At 42.0% G+C, this 15,615-nt stretch overlaps 1 protein-coding gene and 1 pseudogene across 1 annotated transcript; one reads left to right on the plus strand and one right to left on the minus strand.

The window, feature by feature from the left end:
• The first annotated feature begins 443 nt into the window (after positions 1-443).
• LOC110530978 lies at positions 444-6,093 on the plus strand (annotated as a pseudogene).
• Positions 6,094-6,231: 138 nt separating this feature from the next.
• Positions 6,232-9,488, minus strand: LOC110530512 (complement C1q-like protein 3). The gene is made up of 2 exons (XM_021613662.2): positions 8,470-9,488; positions 6,232-8,140 (listed from the first exon to the last, which is right to left on the minus strand). The coding sequence occupies exons 1-2, from the start codon at positions 9,082-9,084 to the stop codon at positions 7,961-7,963; spliced, it is 795 nt and encodes a 264-aa protein (XP_021469337.1). The 5' UTR covers positions 9,085-9,488; the 3' UTR covers positions 6,232-7,960.
• Positions 9,489-15,615: the final 6,127 nt, after the last annotated feature.

Raw genomic sequence — 15,615 nt, forward strand, 5'->3', positions numbered from 1 at the left:
AAAACCCTTACAGCAGGTAGTCTAAAACCCTTACAGCAGGTAGTATAGAACCTGTTATAGCAGGTAGTCTAAAACCCTTACAGCAGGTAGTCTAAAACCCTTACAGCAGGTAGTCTAAAACCCTTACAGCAGGTAGTCTAAAACCCTTACAGCAGGTAGTCTAAAACCCTTACAGCAGGTAGTCTAAAACCCTTACAGCAGGTAGTCTAAAACCTGTTATAGCAGGTAGTCTAGAATCTTTACAGCAGGTAGTCTAGAACCTGTTATAGCAGGTAGACTAAAATCCTTACAGCAGGTAGTCTAAAACCCTTACAGCAGGTAGTCTAAAACCCTTACAGCAGGGGGTCTAGAACCAATACAGTTGGCAGTTTTCTAGAACTCTTACACGGGTAGTCTATAATCCACACAGCAGGCAGTCTAGAACCTGTTAAATCTATGTGACAATGGACAATAAAGTATTCTTCTTCTTTAGCCATGAGAACCTGCTTCTGTTGCAGGAGACCAGTGCTGTGCGGGAAGTGTTTCGTGAGTACCAAAAGGCAGGAACAGGAACCATCCGAGAAAACACTACCCAGAGTATTGCCAGGGACCTGCTCTTCCTCAAACAGCTGTCCAAGGTACAGGTGTACACATCATAGAAGGGGCAGGGTACTATGTGGATGGCACCCACTCTGAGGACACCAGGAAGATGACGGTTGGGAAGGTTTATGGTGTAGTATATATAGTTTGTGTCTGATGTGTACTGGCCTATTTGTAGGAGACAGTGTCTCAGTAAGACACTTCCAATTGGCTTTGGTCAGCTGTCTCCCACCTGAAGGAGTTATGGCCAGTTTGTGTCCATTGTCTAATAGTTAGATAGACTGCTGTGAGGATGGCAATCCCCCCAGGAGATAATAGATAGAAGGGGACGCAAAACTTGATGAGGCTAGTAGTGCACAGTGTTGTGCAACGCCACTTGCACTGCAGAAGACAGAGGAGGACTGTTAGTTGGGTCAGGTTTAAGTAGGGTGGTGATTAAGAAGAGTGAGGACAGGTGTGAAGGCAGATCTGCAATGTGTTGCAACAAATGCTGTTGAGGAGCTGTGTTCACGGCAACTAGTTAAAGTGTTGCAAAGGGCTTGTAAACTGATTGGCAGTCAGTAACATCTGGTGCTTGTTAAGTTAGTAGGGAGCTGCATTCAAGGAAACTACAGTAGTTCAAATGTTGCATTCAAGTCTGGTCCTCTCTCCTGAATTTTTGTTAATTCTTATCACCATCAACAACAAACAAGATTATCATCACAATAAACCTAAATGGGAGGCTTAACAGCCAATGTGTATTTTTTATATATATTTTTATTTCACCTTTATTTAACCAGGTAGGCAAGTTGAGAACAATTTCTCATTTACAATTGCGACCTTGTCACGAGGGACTGGATGTGTGAGATAAGAATCAGGCGCAGAGAGCAGAAAGTTCCACAGGGAAAAGTGCACTTTAATATGGCACCAAAATACAATGCCCAAAACACAGGGTGTGAAAATACTGACCAACCCAAAACAGTACACGTGTCGGCGCACTAACAACCCCAATGTCTCAACACGTAACACAAAATTATAACGAAGAGAAAACAAAACAATTTAGCCAGGTGAACAGACACTAAACAGAAATTAAACACCCACAACCAAAATGGGGAAAATAGGCTACCTAAGTATGATTCTCAATCAGAGACAGCGAACGACACCTGCCTCTGATTGAGAACCATACTAGGCCAAACACATACAAATATAACAACATAGAAAAAGGACATAGACTACCCACCCCAACTCACGCCCTGACCAACCTAACACAAATACATAAAAAAGGAACTAAGGCAGAACGTGACAGACCTGGCCAAGATAAAGCAAAGCAGTTCGACACATACAACGACACATGGAGTAAAACAAACATACAGTCAATAATACAGTAGAAAAATAAGTCTATATACAATGTGAGCAAGTGAGGTGAGATAAGGGAGGTAAAGGCAAAAAAAGGCCATGGTGGCAAATTAAATAAAATAGAGCAAGTAAAACACTGGAATGGTTGATTTGCAGTGGAAGAATGTTCAATGTAGAGAGAGAAAATAGGGTGCAAATGAGCAAAATAAATACAGTAGGGGGAGAGGTAGTTGTTTGGGCTAAATTATAGATGGACTATGTACAGGTGCAGTAATCTGTGAGCTGCTCTGACAGCTGGTGCTTAAAGCTAGTGAGGGAGATAAGTGTTTCCAGTTTCAGAGATTTTTGTAGTTCGTTCCAGTCATTGACAGCAGAGAACTGGAAGAATTGGTTTTGGGGGTGACCAGAGAGATATACCTGCTGGAGCGCGTGCTACAGGTGGGTGCTGCTATGGTGACCAGCGAGCTGAGATAAGGGGGGACTTTACCTAGCAGGGTCTTGTAGATGACCTGGAGCCAGTGGATTTGGCGACGAGTATGAAGCGAGGGCCAGCCAACGAGACAGTACAGGTCGCAGTGGTGGGTAGTATATGGGGCTTTGGTGACAAAACGGATGGCTCTGTGATAGACTGCATCCAAAATTATTGAGTAGGGTATTGGAGGCTATTTTGTAAATGACATCGCTGAAGTCGAGGATCGGTAGGATGGTCAGTTTTACGAGGGTATGTTTGGCAGCATGAGTGAAGGATGCTTTGTTGCGAAATAGGAAGCCAATTCTAGATTTAACTTTGGATTGGAGATGTTTGATGTGAGTCTGGAAGGAGAGTTTACAGTCTAACCAGACACCTAGGTATTTGTAATTGTCCACATATTCTAAGTCAGAACTGTCCAGAGTAGTGATGATGGACGGGCGGGCGGGCAGATGCAGGCAGCGATCAGTTGAAGAACATGCATTTAGTTTTACTTGTATTTAAGAGCAATTGGAGGCCACGTAAAGGGGATTTGTATGGCATTGAAGCTCGTCTGGAGGGTTGTTAACACAGTGTCCAAAGAAGGGCCAGAAGTATACAGAATGGTGTCGTCTGCGTAGAGGTGGATCAGAGAATCACCAGCAGCAAGAGCGACATCATTGATGTATACAGAGAAGAGAGTCGGTCCAAGAATTGAACCCTGTGGCACCCCCATAGACTGCCAGAGGCCCGGACAACAGGCCCTCTGATTTGACACACTGAACTCTATCAGAGAAGTAGTTGGTGGACCAGGCGAGGCAATCATTTGAGAAACCAAGGCTATTGAGTCTCCCGATGAGGATGTGGTGATTGACAGAGTCGAAAGCCTTGGCCAGGTCAATGAGTATGGCTGCACAGTATTGTTTCTTATCGATGGTGGTTAAGATATCTTTTAGGACCTTGAGCGTGGCTGAGGTGCACCCATGACCAACTCTGAACCAGAGTGCATAGCGGAGAAGTTATGGTGGGATTCGAAATGGTCGGTAATCTGTTTGTTGACTTGGCTTTCGAAGACCTTAGAAATTTGTAGGGGTCCAGATTTTGCAGCTCTTTCAGAACATCAGCTGACTGGATTTGGGAGAAGGAGAAGTGGAGAAGCCTTGGGCGAGTTGCTATGGGGGTTGCAGTGCTGTTGACCGGGGTAGGGGTAGCCAGGTGGAAAGCATGGCCAGCCGTAGAAAAATGCTTATTGAAATTCTCAGTTATAGTGGATTTATCGGTGGTGACAGTGTTTCCTATCCTCAGTGCAGTGGGCAGCTGGGAGGAGGAGTTCTTATTCTCCATGGACTTTACAGTGTCCCAGAACTTTTTTTAGTTTGTGTTGCAGGAAGCTAATTTCTGCTTGAAAAAGCTATCCTTGACTTTTCTAACTGCCTGTGTATAATGGTTTCTAGCTTCCCTGAACAGCTGCATATCACGGGGGCTTTTCGATGCTAATGCAGAACGCCATAGGATGTTTTTGTGTTGGTTAAGGGCAGTCAGGTCTGGAGAGAACCAAGGGCTATATCTGTTCCTGGTTCTAAATTTCTTGAATTAAAAAAAAATAACCAGGCATCCTCTACTGACTGGATGAGATCAATATCCTTCCAGGATACCCCGGCCAGGTCGATTAGAAAGGCCTGCTCGCTGAAGTGTTTCAGGGAGCGTTTGACAGTGATGAGTGGAGGTCATTTGACCGCTGACCCATTACGGATGCAGGCAATGAGGCAGTGATCGCTAAGATCTTGGTTGAAAACAGCAGAGGTGTATTTAGAGGGCAAGTTGGTTAGGATGATATTTATGAGGGTGCCCGTGTTTACGGCTTTGGGGTGGTAGTATTACTATTTTAATAGTAAACTTACTATTAACATTACTATTAAAATAGTACTCACTTATAGGAATGGGTCATTGCTTACAAGTTGCTAGCTACTGTATCCTATAAAGCCATCACTGAAAACCACATATTTAATCTAACTTCTGTGGTTTGGTCACTTCCTGTTCTTCAACAAACTCTAGCTGGACTGAAGATGACGAAGTTTTGAAAAATTACAACTTTGCACAAGGGGGTGTTACGAGTCCAATGTGCTGTGGACGACCCCATTGAAATGAATTACATCCGGCGCAATGTAATGGAGTGCCTATGGTTAATGTGAATGAGGCATAACACCGGATGTCTCTGTCCAGCTCACAGACATCATCGTCAGCGAGGTGCTCCAGAGGGTGGACGGGACAGAGATTGGCTGCAGCTGACCAATCATGGACAGTGAGAAGAAGTTGATGCAGGCCACTGCACACGCTCATATCGAGCTGGGCTGCCCAGTCATCCTCCACCTGGGCTGGAACCCTGGTGCCCCACTGAGATAGTCTGCCTCCTGCAGGAGGCTGGAGAAGACATCAGCAAGACCGTCATGCCACACCTGGACAGGTGAGGGTTCTCAGGACCCAGACTGGACTGGATATGGAGGGGGTAATAGGACTTATGATATGGCTATGGCTAAGAGTTGTTCCTGGTCTGGAAAAACTATGGGCCCTACATGGGTTTATAATATAGTATAAACTATTATACTTATAAATCAAGCTTCTACATACATGTTATGTTCATCAAGGTAATAATGCTTATTGTAGAGTATTTTCATCTGCTGAAGACAACGGTACAGTAGCATCTGTGATGCGGGACTGTAAATTATTTATAGTGGGGGTTTTCTAACACAGAACCATATTTGACAATGGAGAGCTGTTGGAGTTTGCTAAAATGAGGAATAACCTGGAGTACAACCTGTTTGGAACAGAGATGCTGAACTATGCCTATAACCTGGAGTACAACCTGTTTGGAACAGAGATGCTGAACTATGCCTATAACCTGGAGTACAACCTGTTTGGAACAGAGATGCTGAACTATGCCTATAACCTGGAGTACAACCTGTTTGGAACAGAGATGCTGAACTATGCCTATAACCTGGAGTACAACCTGTTTGGAACAGAGATGCTGAACTATGCCTATAACCTGGAGGTGGATATGCCCAGTGACAGCCAGAGAGTCAAACTGTGAGAACTCTTTATGTTGCTACCAAACTACCTACAGATGTAGGATCTTAATTTAACACTGTTTCCCACAGCATGAACATAATCCTGCAGGAACAGGAAATGTGAATTATTGTGTGGATTATAATTTATGGACATTTATGTAGAGGTTGATTCATGTTTAGTTAGGACAAATCAAGTCTGAAAATTTTAAGTTGAAATTACTAACTTTAGAAGCATTTTAAAATCTCAACTACACTACAGGTTTGCATTTCCTGCAACTAAAGGGTGATCAAATGAAGACCATACATCCTGCACTAGACAACCAACAGCCTAACAATGTCTATGTGGTTGTCTCTATCTACTTCACGATACTTTGCAAAATGTAAACAGCGAAATAACACCCATGTATCTGTTTCGTTGTGTGTTCATGTGCGAGTGTGGACCTCCATCTCTCCAGTGTGGCGTTCCTGGTCCAGGAAGGTTATGAGGACAACATTGTCATCGCCCATGACATCCACACCAAGAACCGTCTCAACAAGTACGGAAGCCAGGACTACTCACACATCCTGAAGAACATTGTGGCCAAGATGCTGAGCAGAGTGATCAACCAGACCCAGGTGGACAAGGCCTTCATAGAAAACTCTAAACGCTGGCTCACATTCAAATGAAGGATCAGAATCAGATCACACAGACAGAGGAAGCCTGCTCCGTAGGCCTTTGTATTTTGTATCAGCTATTGAACACAGTAAAAATGCTTTTATACGTTTGTTATTACTTGCAAATCACCAAACAAAATTGACGTCAGAAGTTGACACTTTTTATTATTGCTACTTCGCTGTGATGTACTGAATTGAAATGTATTATGGAGAAGTAAACATGGGAAAAAATTGAATTGTTGAACCTTCTGACAGCTGAGTGAGGAAATTATTCAATTTATTTCACATAAGAGCTATGACTGAATCAAAGCTTCAAGTAATGTTTGTAATTAATCGTTAATACTGTAAGCAAAAAAACAAAACCATCTGCTTTGTAGAGTGATCCTCAATACTATAGCCTTAGTCGCACAAAAGGCCTAATTTCCATCCAAAATTCTCAGTTTGAAAAGAAATGGAAGACTAAATGTAAATGCGGCAGCAACACAGAAGCCCAATGTAATTTAACAAGACAAAGCCACAATTTCTGTTCAATCAAACTCAAGGACATGGTGTTTTACTTGTAAATATTGTGCTGATTAGTTTTATTGAAAGCAGTAACAGCTTTGTCAGTAGTAATGACATTTCACAAACAGTCTTTGATAAGTAGTAGCATTAATAAATGTGTATTCCCCATTTGATATTTTTGTATTGCTAATAGAGACTAGGGTACCAAAAGGGCACTGACAGAGCTAACTCTTTCAAAGTTTTCTTAATCAATATACTGGGCATTCAAAGCTTGTTAGATGAGTTGTTGTGATGTCACATGGTGGAGTGGCTATGGGAGGGAGCTGGTTGGACGGTAGGTCATCCTGAAGGACATGGTCTCTCCTTCTGGGAACAGGTGGCATCACAGAGTGACTTCACCACATGATCAATGACATCACAGCAGACAATACATAACCATTATGTCACTTCAGGACAGTGTGTGATAGGATAAAAAAGTTAGGAAGTGCAGGTACAGTAGGAACGTCTCCTGTGTTCTGATACATCACCAAATGGAACATTCAGAGGAAAAATGTGACCACGGAATATTTTTCTATTTCCAATGCTCTGTTTAAATTATAATTTACTTTTTGATTTGTTGCTGTTTGTAGAACAGGAATACTGTGCAGAAATCATTAAAATAGTTGGATTTATTTTCTCTGATGGCATGTTTTTCTTCCAGATAATGTTTCCATATCAAAAACTGGCTGTAGGCCTAATCAATCTTAGTCAAGCACTGAGCACTTAATTCCTTCTTCAGGAAAATGTTGAATTGGACAGAAGGCATACATTATGATCATGATAGCTATTTTACACTCATGCAGTAGACTGATAAAACACTAGTAATGGTCAGAACAACACTGCAGTAAGTAACCCAACTAAAGTAAGAAGATGCAGACAGAAACACACCAATCATTACTTCCTGCAGTACACTTTTAATCACCTATATGCGTTGCCTATGTTTTCCTATTCCATAGACTCTAACATGAACTGAGATGCGTTACAAGACCATTTGAAACATTCATTAATTGACCCAATGGCAAAAGCAATGAAGCGTTAACACCATTCCTGTTTAACTTGTTGTACATAATATGGGCTTATACACATGCAACTTTGACTCATCTCCTTCCATGTTTCCACGTTTGCAAGTTCATCACTGGGCATTGCATAATTGGGGTTTTACGCACGAAAGGAAAGGTCTATTTAAGCGTGTTAATGTTCACTTCTGCGTCAAGATCCCCCTGTCTCTCTGTAACCACATGTCTTCTAAACGACAGCGGTGTAGCCAATCCAAAGGAGAGAATAATAGCAGATGAAGGTGCAGTGAACAGCCTAATGTAGAATATATGGTGTTCTGTTAATCGGCGTAGACAATGAATCCGGAGAAGGTGCTGTACTTGTTGTTGTTGCCCCCGTGCGCCTTGCCCCCGTCCAGCTTGATGTAGATCTCATCGCCGGGCTCGAGATGCAGGACAACACTGTTGCTGGCATAATCGTAGTTCTGATCGGCGTCTTGGGCGATAGCGCTCGCTCGCACCTGGAGAGCATTGTTATTAGTCACCAATCTTTCTGATACCATGTTTTTATTTATGTTCCGTTAACACAACAATCAATGCAGTATCATTTGGTCATGTTAGTGAACTGGAGTTTCAGTAATGAAAGGGGCGTAGAGCGGGAACTTCAACACCACTGACAGCGAAGCTTTGATGAAAGCGGGTTATGTGCGTAAAACGCAGTTTGTGTGCGTAAAATTGTAGTCTAAGCTGTTTTATGTTTTGAATCCTAATCAACAGCTGCATATTATAGATGAGAAAGAAGTGTTATGTTTCAGTTTCATTTGATTGAAAAAGTCAGTATATGTCTCACCTGGTTGTTCTTACAAAGATCAGCCCACATACTGGTGCCATCCCCGCCTCGCATCAGCACATGGTAAACGAAGAAGTAGATGCCCGGTATCGAGCAGGTGAATTTCCCCGTCGTAGGGTCGTAGTGGTTGCCAAGGTTGGTGACTACGTCGTCAAATTTCAGCACTTCGTAGCCCTCATGCTGTTTTTTCAGCCCGGCGTAGAAAGCTATCTTTGGAAACGTGTTGTATGTGGCTGCGCTTATGGCACCTGTGGCTCCGGGCGTTCCGGGTAGTCCTGGTGGACCGGGCCCTCCTCTCTCCCCAGGCGGGCCGGCAGGTCCGGGTGGTCCTGGCTCACCAAGAGGACCCCTAGGGCCAATTCTTCCTGTGCGTCCGGGCTCCCCTTTTGGACCTTGGATTAAGGTTGGTAGAGACTGGACCAAGCGGCTGTCTCTGATGGTATTGGCTTTGTCCGTGGCCGTGGCCGTGGACTTGGTCCCGTGGGGATCACACACCATCTGACAGGATCCGAGCATTTCGTAGCGCGCGGATATGCCGGCGGAGTTGACCAGCACCGGAATCAGGATAACCAACACTAGCACCATGACTACTCCACAAACACCTGTGGCGATCATCCGCGTCCTACCGGCCAACCTCCGAAGTGGACGGTCTTCCAGTCTGCTTCTGGACGAAATCTTGCCGGATGAGAGGGATTCTTGTTGCCGGTGCACTTTAACGATCAGAAAATAACGAATAAATGTGTGTGCGTAATCTATACAAGGCAGGCTATTGAAATGTTATCCCGCGTCCTTGTCTTGAAATGGTATTGATAAATTCAACTTTTACGCCCCACAAAGTCCATTATTTTTTCTCCTTTCCGCACTGGTATGGCTCAATAACATCACATTGGAGCCTTTCATTTGTATTAAACTAACACTCGCAATAGTTTATAGATGTAGCATCCACTTTCTGCCTACGCTTTTGCGCCAATTGGGATAAAGCATACACATACAAGTTCACATGCCACCATGCTACGATGTCTTCGAGATGGTCACAGTGATTACCTTTTCGTGAATGTTTGGAGAGGGGAGGAGGATAGCTCTGATATCAGATGGATGTTAAGGGAAAGGTACTCAGAGGGGGCGGGTGGGGGGTGGGGGGGGGGGGGCTGCAGTCTCATATTTGAATGTCCACTAACAGAGTCATGTTGTTTGTAGAATGGCCTTTCTGGATGGCCACAGAGGACATCGGCTGTACAATTGGTACCTGGTCACACCTCAGGTCCCCCTGTGTCCAATTAATCATTCTGGAGGAAATCAATAAAGTCAGAGACAGAGGGCATTGGGTGGGGGGTGGGTGTATGACCCCATATACATTGAAAGATGAAATGACGGGCTACCTCGGAATGATGACGCAATCAACTGAGAGACATTTAATTTTTTGAGGTTCAGATGTCAGATTCAGTCTTAGGGCGAGAGGTTAAACCGATGTCCTATCTCACCGTGGTAATTAAAGATCCCATGGCATGGATGTGAGGTAACTTTAGAACCACAGAAGGTGTATCGGAGTGTTGTTTGACTGATGAAGAGCTAATTGGTGCAGTCGGGGAGGGATGACGTTAGGATGTTGCCATGGGTTACCATGGGTGGTGTGGCTGCAGAGAGGCAGAGGAAAGACATATTTTGGGAAGAACGGCAATGCAACAACAATGCAGTAGGGTAATATTGATAAGGTAAAACTGTACTGATAGAAGTTGTTCGTTTCTTCACTGTAGTTGTGTACATTACTGCAGACTTGGGCAGAAAATAGTTGTATTTTGTAGTTTATTTGAAAATAACAACTTTTCGAATACTCAAGGTAGTCGAATTTATATAGCATTTTAACTAAAAGGCAACTATTTTCTTTGATATTCAAATACAGGTCTCTTAAAATAGTAACGATTTTGGATACCTCTCAGAAAACCAAATAATAAAAAAATATTTACTTGATGGCTGCCAAATATTTAATGAAGAACCAAAAACGTCAACAGTTAGTTGAATTAGTCTAAATACTGTATATTAGCATAAGCACATGGGTTGGAAGGCTCTTAGATATTAATCTTAACATAGCCTTTAGCCTAGAATTAAATACAGGAGGGACATGGAATCATGTCGACATTACTAATATGTTCATAATGAGTGACATATCCAGTAACACTTGACATCCAGTTCTTGTACATGTGTAGTAACTTAGTGAATATTACAATAACAACATTGTGGTTACATAGGACTTTGGAAAATGTTTTATGACTGCATAATAATGGAGTTATTACATAAGTGGAATAAGGAACAGTCACTATTCCTCTTGTGTACAGTAGTTACAAAAACTCACAGCTCATTTCTATGCAATTACCAAACTATTATGTAACAACATGCTAATAAAATCTTGCTCCAAAAGTAATTACAGTTTGATAACAGGCACAAGAACAATTTAATGTTAAGTGTTAAGGAGAATGCTAACGGTAAGAAAATATGGTTGTTAAGTGTTGAAAGGAAAAAAAATATCCCAAAACTGCCTTCTTGAGTCAACTACAGCTAAGGTAGGTTCAAAATCATGTTAGTTTGTATTCTGAGTAAACTATCCCTTTAAAGATGGTGTGTGTTTGAAACAAGAACACTTACCCTCAGATACCACCTCCCTCTGCAGTATTTTCAGATATCATACAATTTATTTCAGATTCAACCTTTTCAGTGGCATGTTGAAAGACTCTTACGGTAGTTATGTGTCACAACTTATTTATACTTATCTGTACACAATATAATTGGTTAATTGGTTTGACTTGATTAAATACACCTCGGGCAGTGGACATTCAGGAGAATGGACATTTAGAGATTTTCAGATATAAATGTATTGTGTAGATGAAATATAACTGTCAGAGAGATTGGAATAGTATAGGAGATTGTATGTTATCTGATGTAGTTCCAGATTTAGCCCTGCCATTAGTTAAAAGCTGCCAATCCAATAGTTTCAGAAAAGTAATCACTTCCTGAGATCTGTATTCAAATAGTTTTTTTTTTTTTTAAGTAGTTGATTTCTCAGATCTGTATTCAAATAGTTTTGAAAAGTAGTACTTTTTTGGGATCTGTATTCGAATAGTTGTGGTCACCTACAAAGTAACTATTTGTTACCCTGGAAAAATAGTTACTTTCCAAAAAGAATACTTGAAACTACAGTTATCCCAGGTCTGCATTACAGTACATCACAGTGTCATTATAGTGATATAGTAGCCTACTGTGGTCTAATTTAAACTCATGATCTTTTAGTCACACTGAATCACAGAAGGCCCATGCCAGCACGGGGGGGAAGAGGCCAGCCTGCAACAAGTGTTCACTGACTCAGCCTCCATATGTGGGTGTGTGGACACGTGCTCACGTGTGTGTGTTATGTATGTACAGTATGTCATGTGAATATGCTATGTGTGTCTGAAGGTATCCAACCCAGAATGTTGTTCAGTTCATAAGAACCCCTTTGCTGTAGAATATAAAAGATTCAGTGGGTAAGATATACAAATGAGGCTTAATGCTAAGCTTTGACAGGTTGCTTGGAGACTTCAGATTTTGCAATATCAAATCAAAATCAAATCAAATTTATTTATATAGCCCTTCGTACATCATCTGATATCTCAAAGTGTTGTACAGAAACCCAGCCTAAAACCCCAAACAGCAAGCAATGCAGGTGTAGAAGCACGGTGGCTAGGAAAAACTCCCTAGAAAGGCCAAAACCTAGGAAGAAACCTAGAGAGGAACCAGGCTATGTGGGGTGGCCAGTCCTCTTCTGGCTGTGCCGGGTGGAGATTATAACAGAACATGGCCAAGATGTTCAAATGTTCATAAATGACCAGCATGGTCGAATAATAATAAGGCAGAACAGTTGAAACTGGAGCAGCAGTACGGTCAGGTGGACTGGGGACAGCAAGGAGTCATCATGTCAGGTAGTCCTGGGGCATGGTCCTAGGGCTCAGGTCCTCCGAGAGAGAGAAAGAAAGAGAGAAGGAGAGAATTAGAGAACACACACTTAGATTCACACAGGACACCCACCGAATAGGACAGGAGAAGTACTCCAGATATAACAAACGGACCCTAGCCCCCCGACACAAACTACTGCAGCATAAATACTGGAGGCTGAGACAGGAGGGGTCAGGAGACACTGTGGCCCCATCCGAGGACACCCCCGGACAGGGCCAAACAGGCATATATGCAGTTCATTTACAATTAGCCTGGGACAGTGGTGGGGAAGGGCTCCTTCGAAGAATTAATGAATAAAACATCAAGCCAATTGATCAAAATGAAGACTTTTTCAGTATTCTAACGAGATATGAGGTGCGCTGTCAGTTCACCTAAACTTCTCCTTGTCAGTTAGTGAGAGTTCCATGAAATATGAATGACAGGTGGATAACATGACTAGAGTGGCAAAATAATATTCATTGCTGCCTGCGTCTATACAACTCTATATGCCTATAAGAATTACCAAGTGGATAACATTGTAGTCTAAAGAATCTTGTCATTACTATTCCACATGTTTGGATAGCAAAATATACAATATATTCCTCACGTAAGGGGCCGTTAGGAATCTCATGCCAATGACACAAATGCCTGTGTCAAAGTTAAGATATTGATTCAATTAGTAATTTTATCAATTAATAATCTGTCCTGTTTGTTGGATGGCTGCATGTTTCAAATGATGCTTGTCACACATTCTGCTCTTTCTGCAGAATCTCTTTGTAAACCTTTTTCTCTCCATACAACAGTGAATGGCACAGATAGATAACAGTTCAACTCAGCAGGAAGGAGACGCAAGCGTGACCACACCACCACCCCCTCAAAGCGTGTCCTATACCAAAGTGTGTCCTGTAGCTTACCAGGCTAGCTGATCAATGGTGGTTACATCATCTCTAGAACCTATCAATTCTTATCACTGACTGAAATAGAAGCATCTCAAAAGCAAAATTACTACTATTGGTCATATATTTAGAAAATGCATTTTGGGGTCTTAGCTGATTATGCATTCTGGCATTGAATATGAGGTGCTACACCGACTTTAAAGTAGGCCTTCTGAAACAGACAGTAAAATGGACCTGGCACACCCTAACTGCAAAGGCATGTGACAGGTAGACACTAGACAAAAACAAATCCCCCAAATGAAAAAGAGAGGATGGATTCTTAGAGGGGCACCGATCCATGCTTCACTTGCTGGTGACATCAGTGGGGCGGGGTGTCACACTCTCTGCCAATGAGATTGAGCGGTGGCGAGGAGCTTAGTGGCAAATGAGATGGAGGATTGTAAACACGCCAGGAGAACACAGAGACACCAATCGATCAGGCCAGTCTGAGATTGATTAATTACTCTGGCTGCGAGAGGTTCTGAGGTGCTGCTGGAGTGACAGAGAAACCTGATCAGAAAAAGATAGATCACCTCCCACCAATCTCCACTAGCTCTCTCACACTTTATATTTGTATACCCCTTTTATTAGGTAGAATGATAGGAATTGATAGGTAGATTAGGTAGAATAATACATGTGTTATTCAAAAATGCAGAGTCATTGGGCTATCATGTTAACGTGTGATGGTAGAGGTTTATGAATGAGTGTGAAAGGAGAGGAGGAAAACAGCAAGTGGTTACATGAGACAGTAAGGTTACTAAAAAAAAAAGTGTGGTTGGTTGTGGTGGATGTGTAGAGGTATAACGCGAACATCTAGCAACCCAAAGGTTGCGTGCTTGAATCTCATCATGGACAACTTTAGCATTTTAGCTAATTGGAAACCTTTCAACTACTTTTTAGCTACTTTGCATATTAGCTAACCCTTCCGTTAACTCCTAACCCTAACCTTAACCTTAACATTAGCCACCTAGCTAACGTTAGCATTAGCCACCTAGCTAATGTTAGCCACAACAAATTGGAATTCTTATCTAATAATTCGTATAGCAAATTTGCAACATAACGTAGGAATTGCAATTCGTAACATCATGGACGTCCACAAATTAATACATGCCATACCAAACGTAACATATCATACTAATTTGAGTGTCCCAGATTCTTGTTTACTATATATATGAGAGAGAGAGAGAGAGAGAGAGAGAGAGAGAGAGAGAAATAATACAGTACACAACAATTACAGGAAAAACACAAATCACAATCAGAAGTTAATTGCTTTCCCCTCTCATTCACTCTTCAAGTCATTACACTTCAGTTCAGTTCAGTAATCGCTCCACCACACCCTCTCTGATTGCAACATGAGTGGTGTCTGCATTTGGTTTGGTCCCAGCTCTGACAGTAGTCACACTTAGCAAACTACACTATCATCTGTCGCACATGACCTTGAATAAGCATGTACGAAAACAATGGAGTCCCTGATTGAAGATGAGAATGTTCGGTCCAACAGTTGATCTGAGTTCCCACAATGCAACAGGAAGCACATATCTTAGCGCCGCTTTAATTGCACTAAAATGACAACATGCAGTGAAAGGAGAGGAAATCATAGATTGGGCCAGGTCTGTAGTAGTAGAGGCAGAGAAACCGATACAGTGTCATCATGAGACAATTGCTAGTTAAGCTTGTGTTTTCTTGTGTTCATGAGCCTGCAATATAGAGATTTCTGTAATTTTGTATTGCTATATAAAATAGTTTGGTAGTGGTTGTGAAAATGTTTTGAAGTTCATCTGTAAATGAACGTTATTACATGTTAATATTCAAAAGTATACATGTAGATAGTATGACAAGTAGGTTATGGTCAGATATAAGGGTCAGACAATTCACTGGGAATCAATCCTTAACTGAATTTGTCATATTTGAACAATAGTACTAGTATGTTGTTGACACCCCATTTATCCACTTGTGAGTTAATACCGTGTAGCTAAATACCATCCAATATCAGGACATCTGCTGGACACGGAGAAAAGGCTTTCTGGACAGATGGTCCCCCTCAGTCTCTCTCTCTCAAATTATTTGTTTCAAACTTGTTGGCTTGATTGTTTCAATCACTTATTCACCCACTTGAATATCATTCATATCTGAATTATTATCCGAAAGAGGAGTTACCACTATAATGACAAAGAGATAACATTTTTGCTGTCTCTCAGGGAACGAAGATGTAGAACGGTGACTGTGTAAAACAAGCGCACCCAATTAA

This window comes from Oncorhynchus mykiss, chromosome 8 (assembly GCF_013265735.2).
Source record: "Oncorhynchus mykiss isolate Arlee chromosome 8, USDA_OmykA_1.1, whole genome shotgun sequence".
Taxonomy (NCBI): Eukaryota; Metazoa; Chordata; class Actinopteri; order Salmoniformes; family Salmonidae; genus Oncorhynchus; species Oncorhynchus mykiss.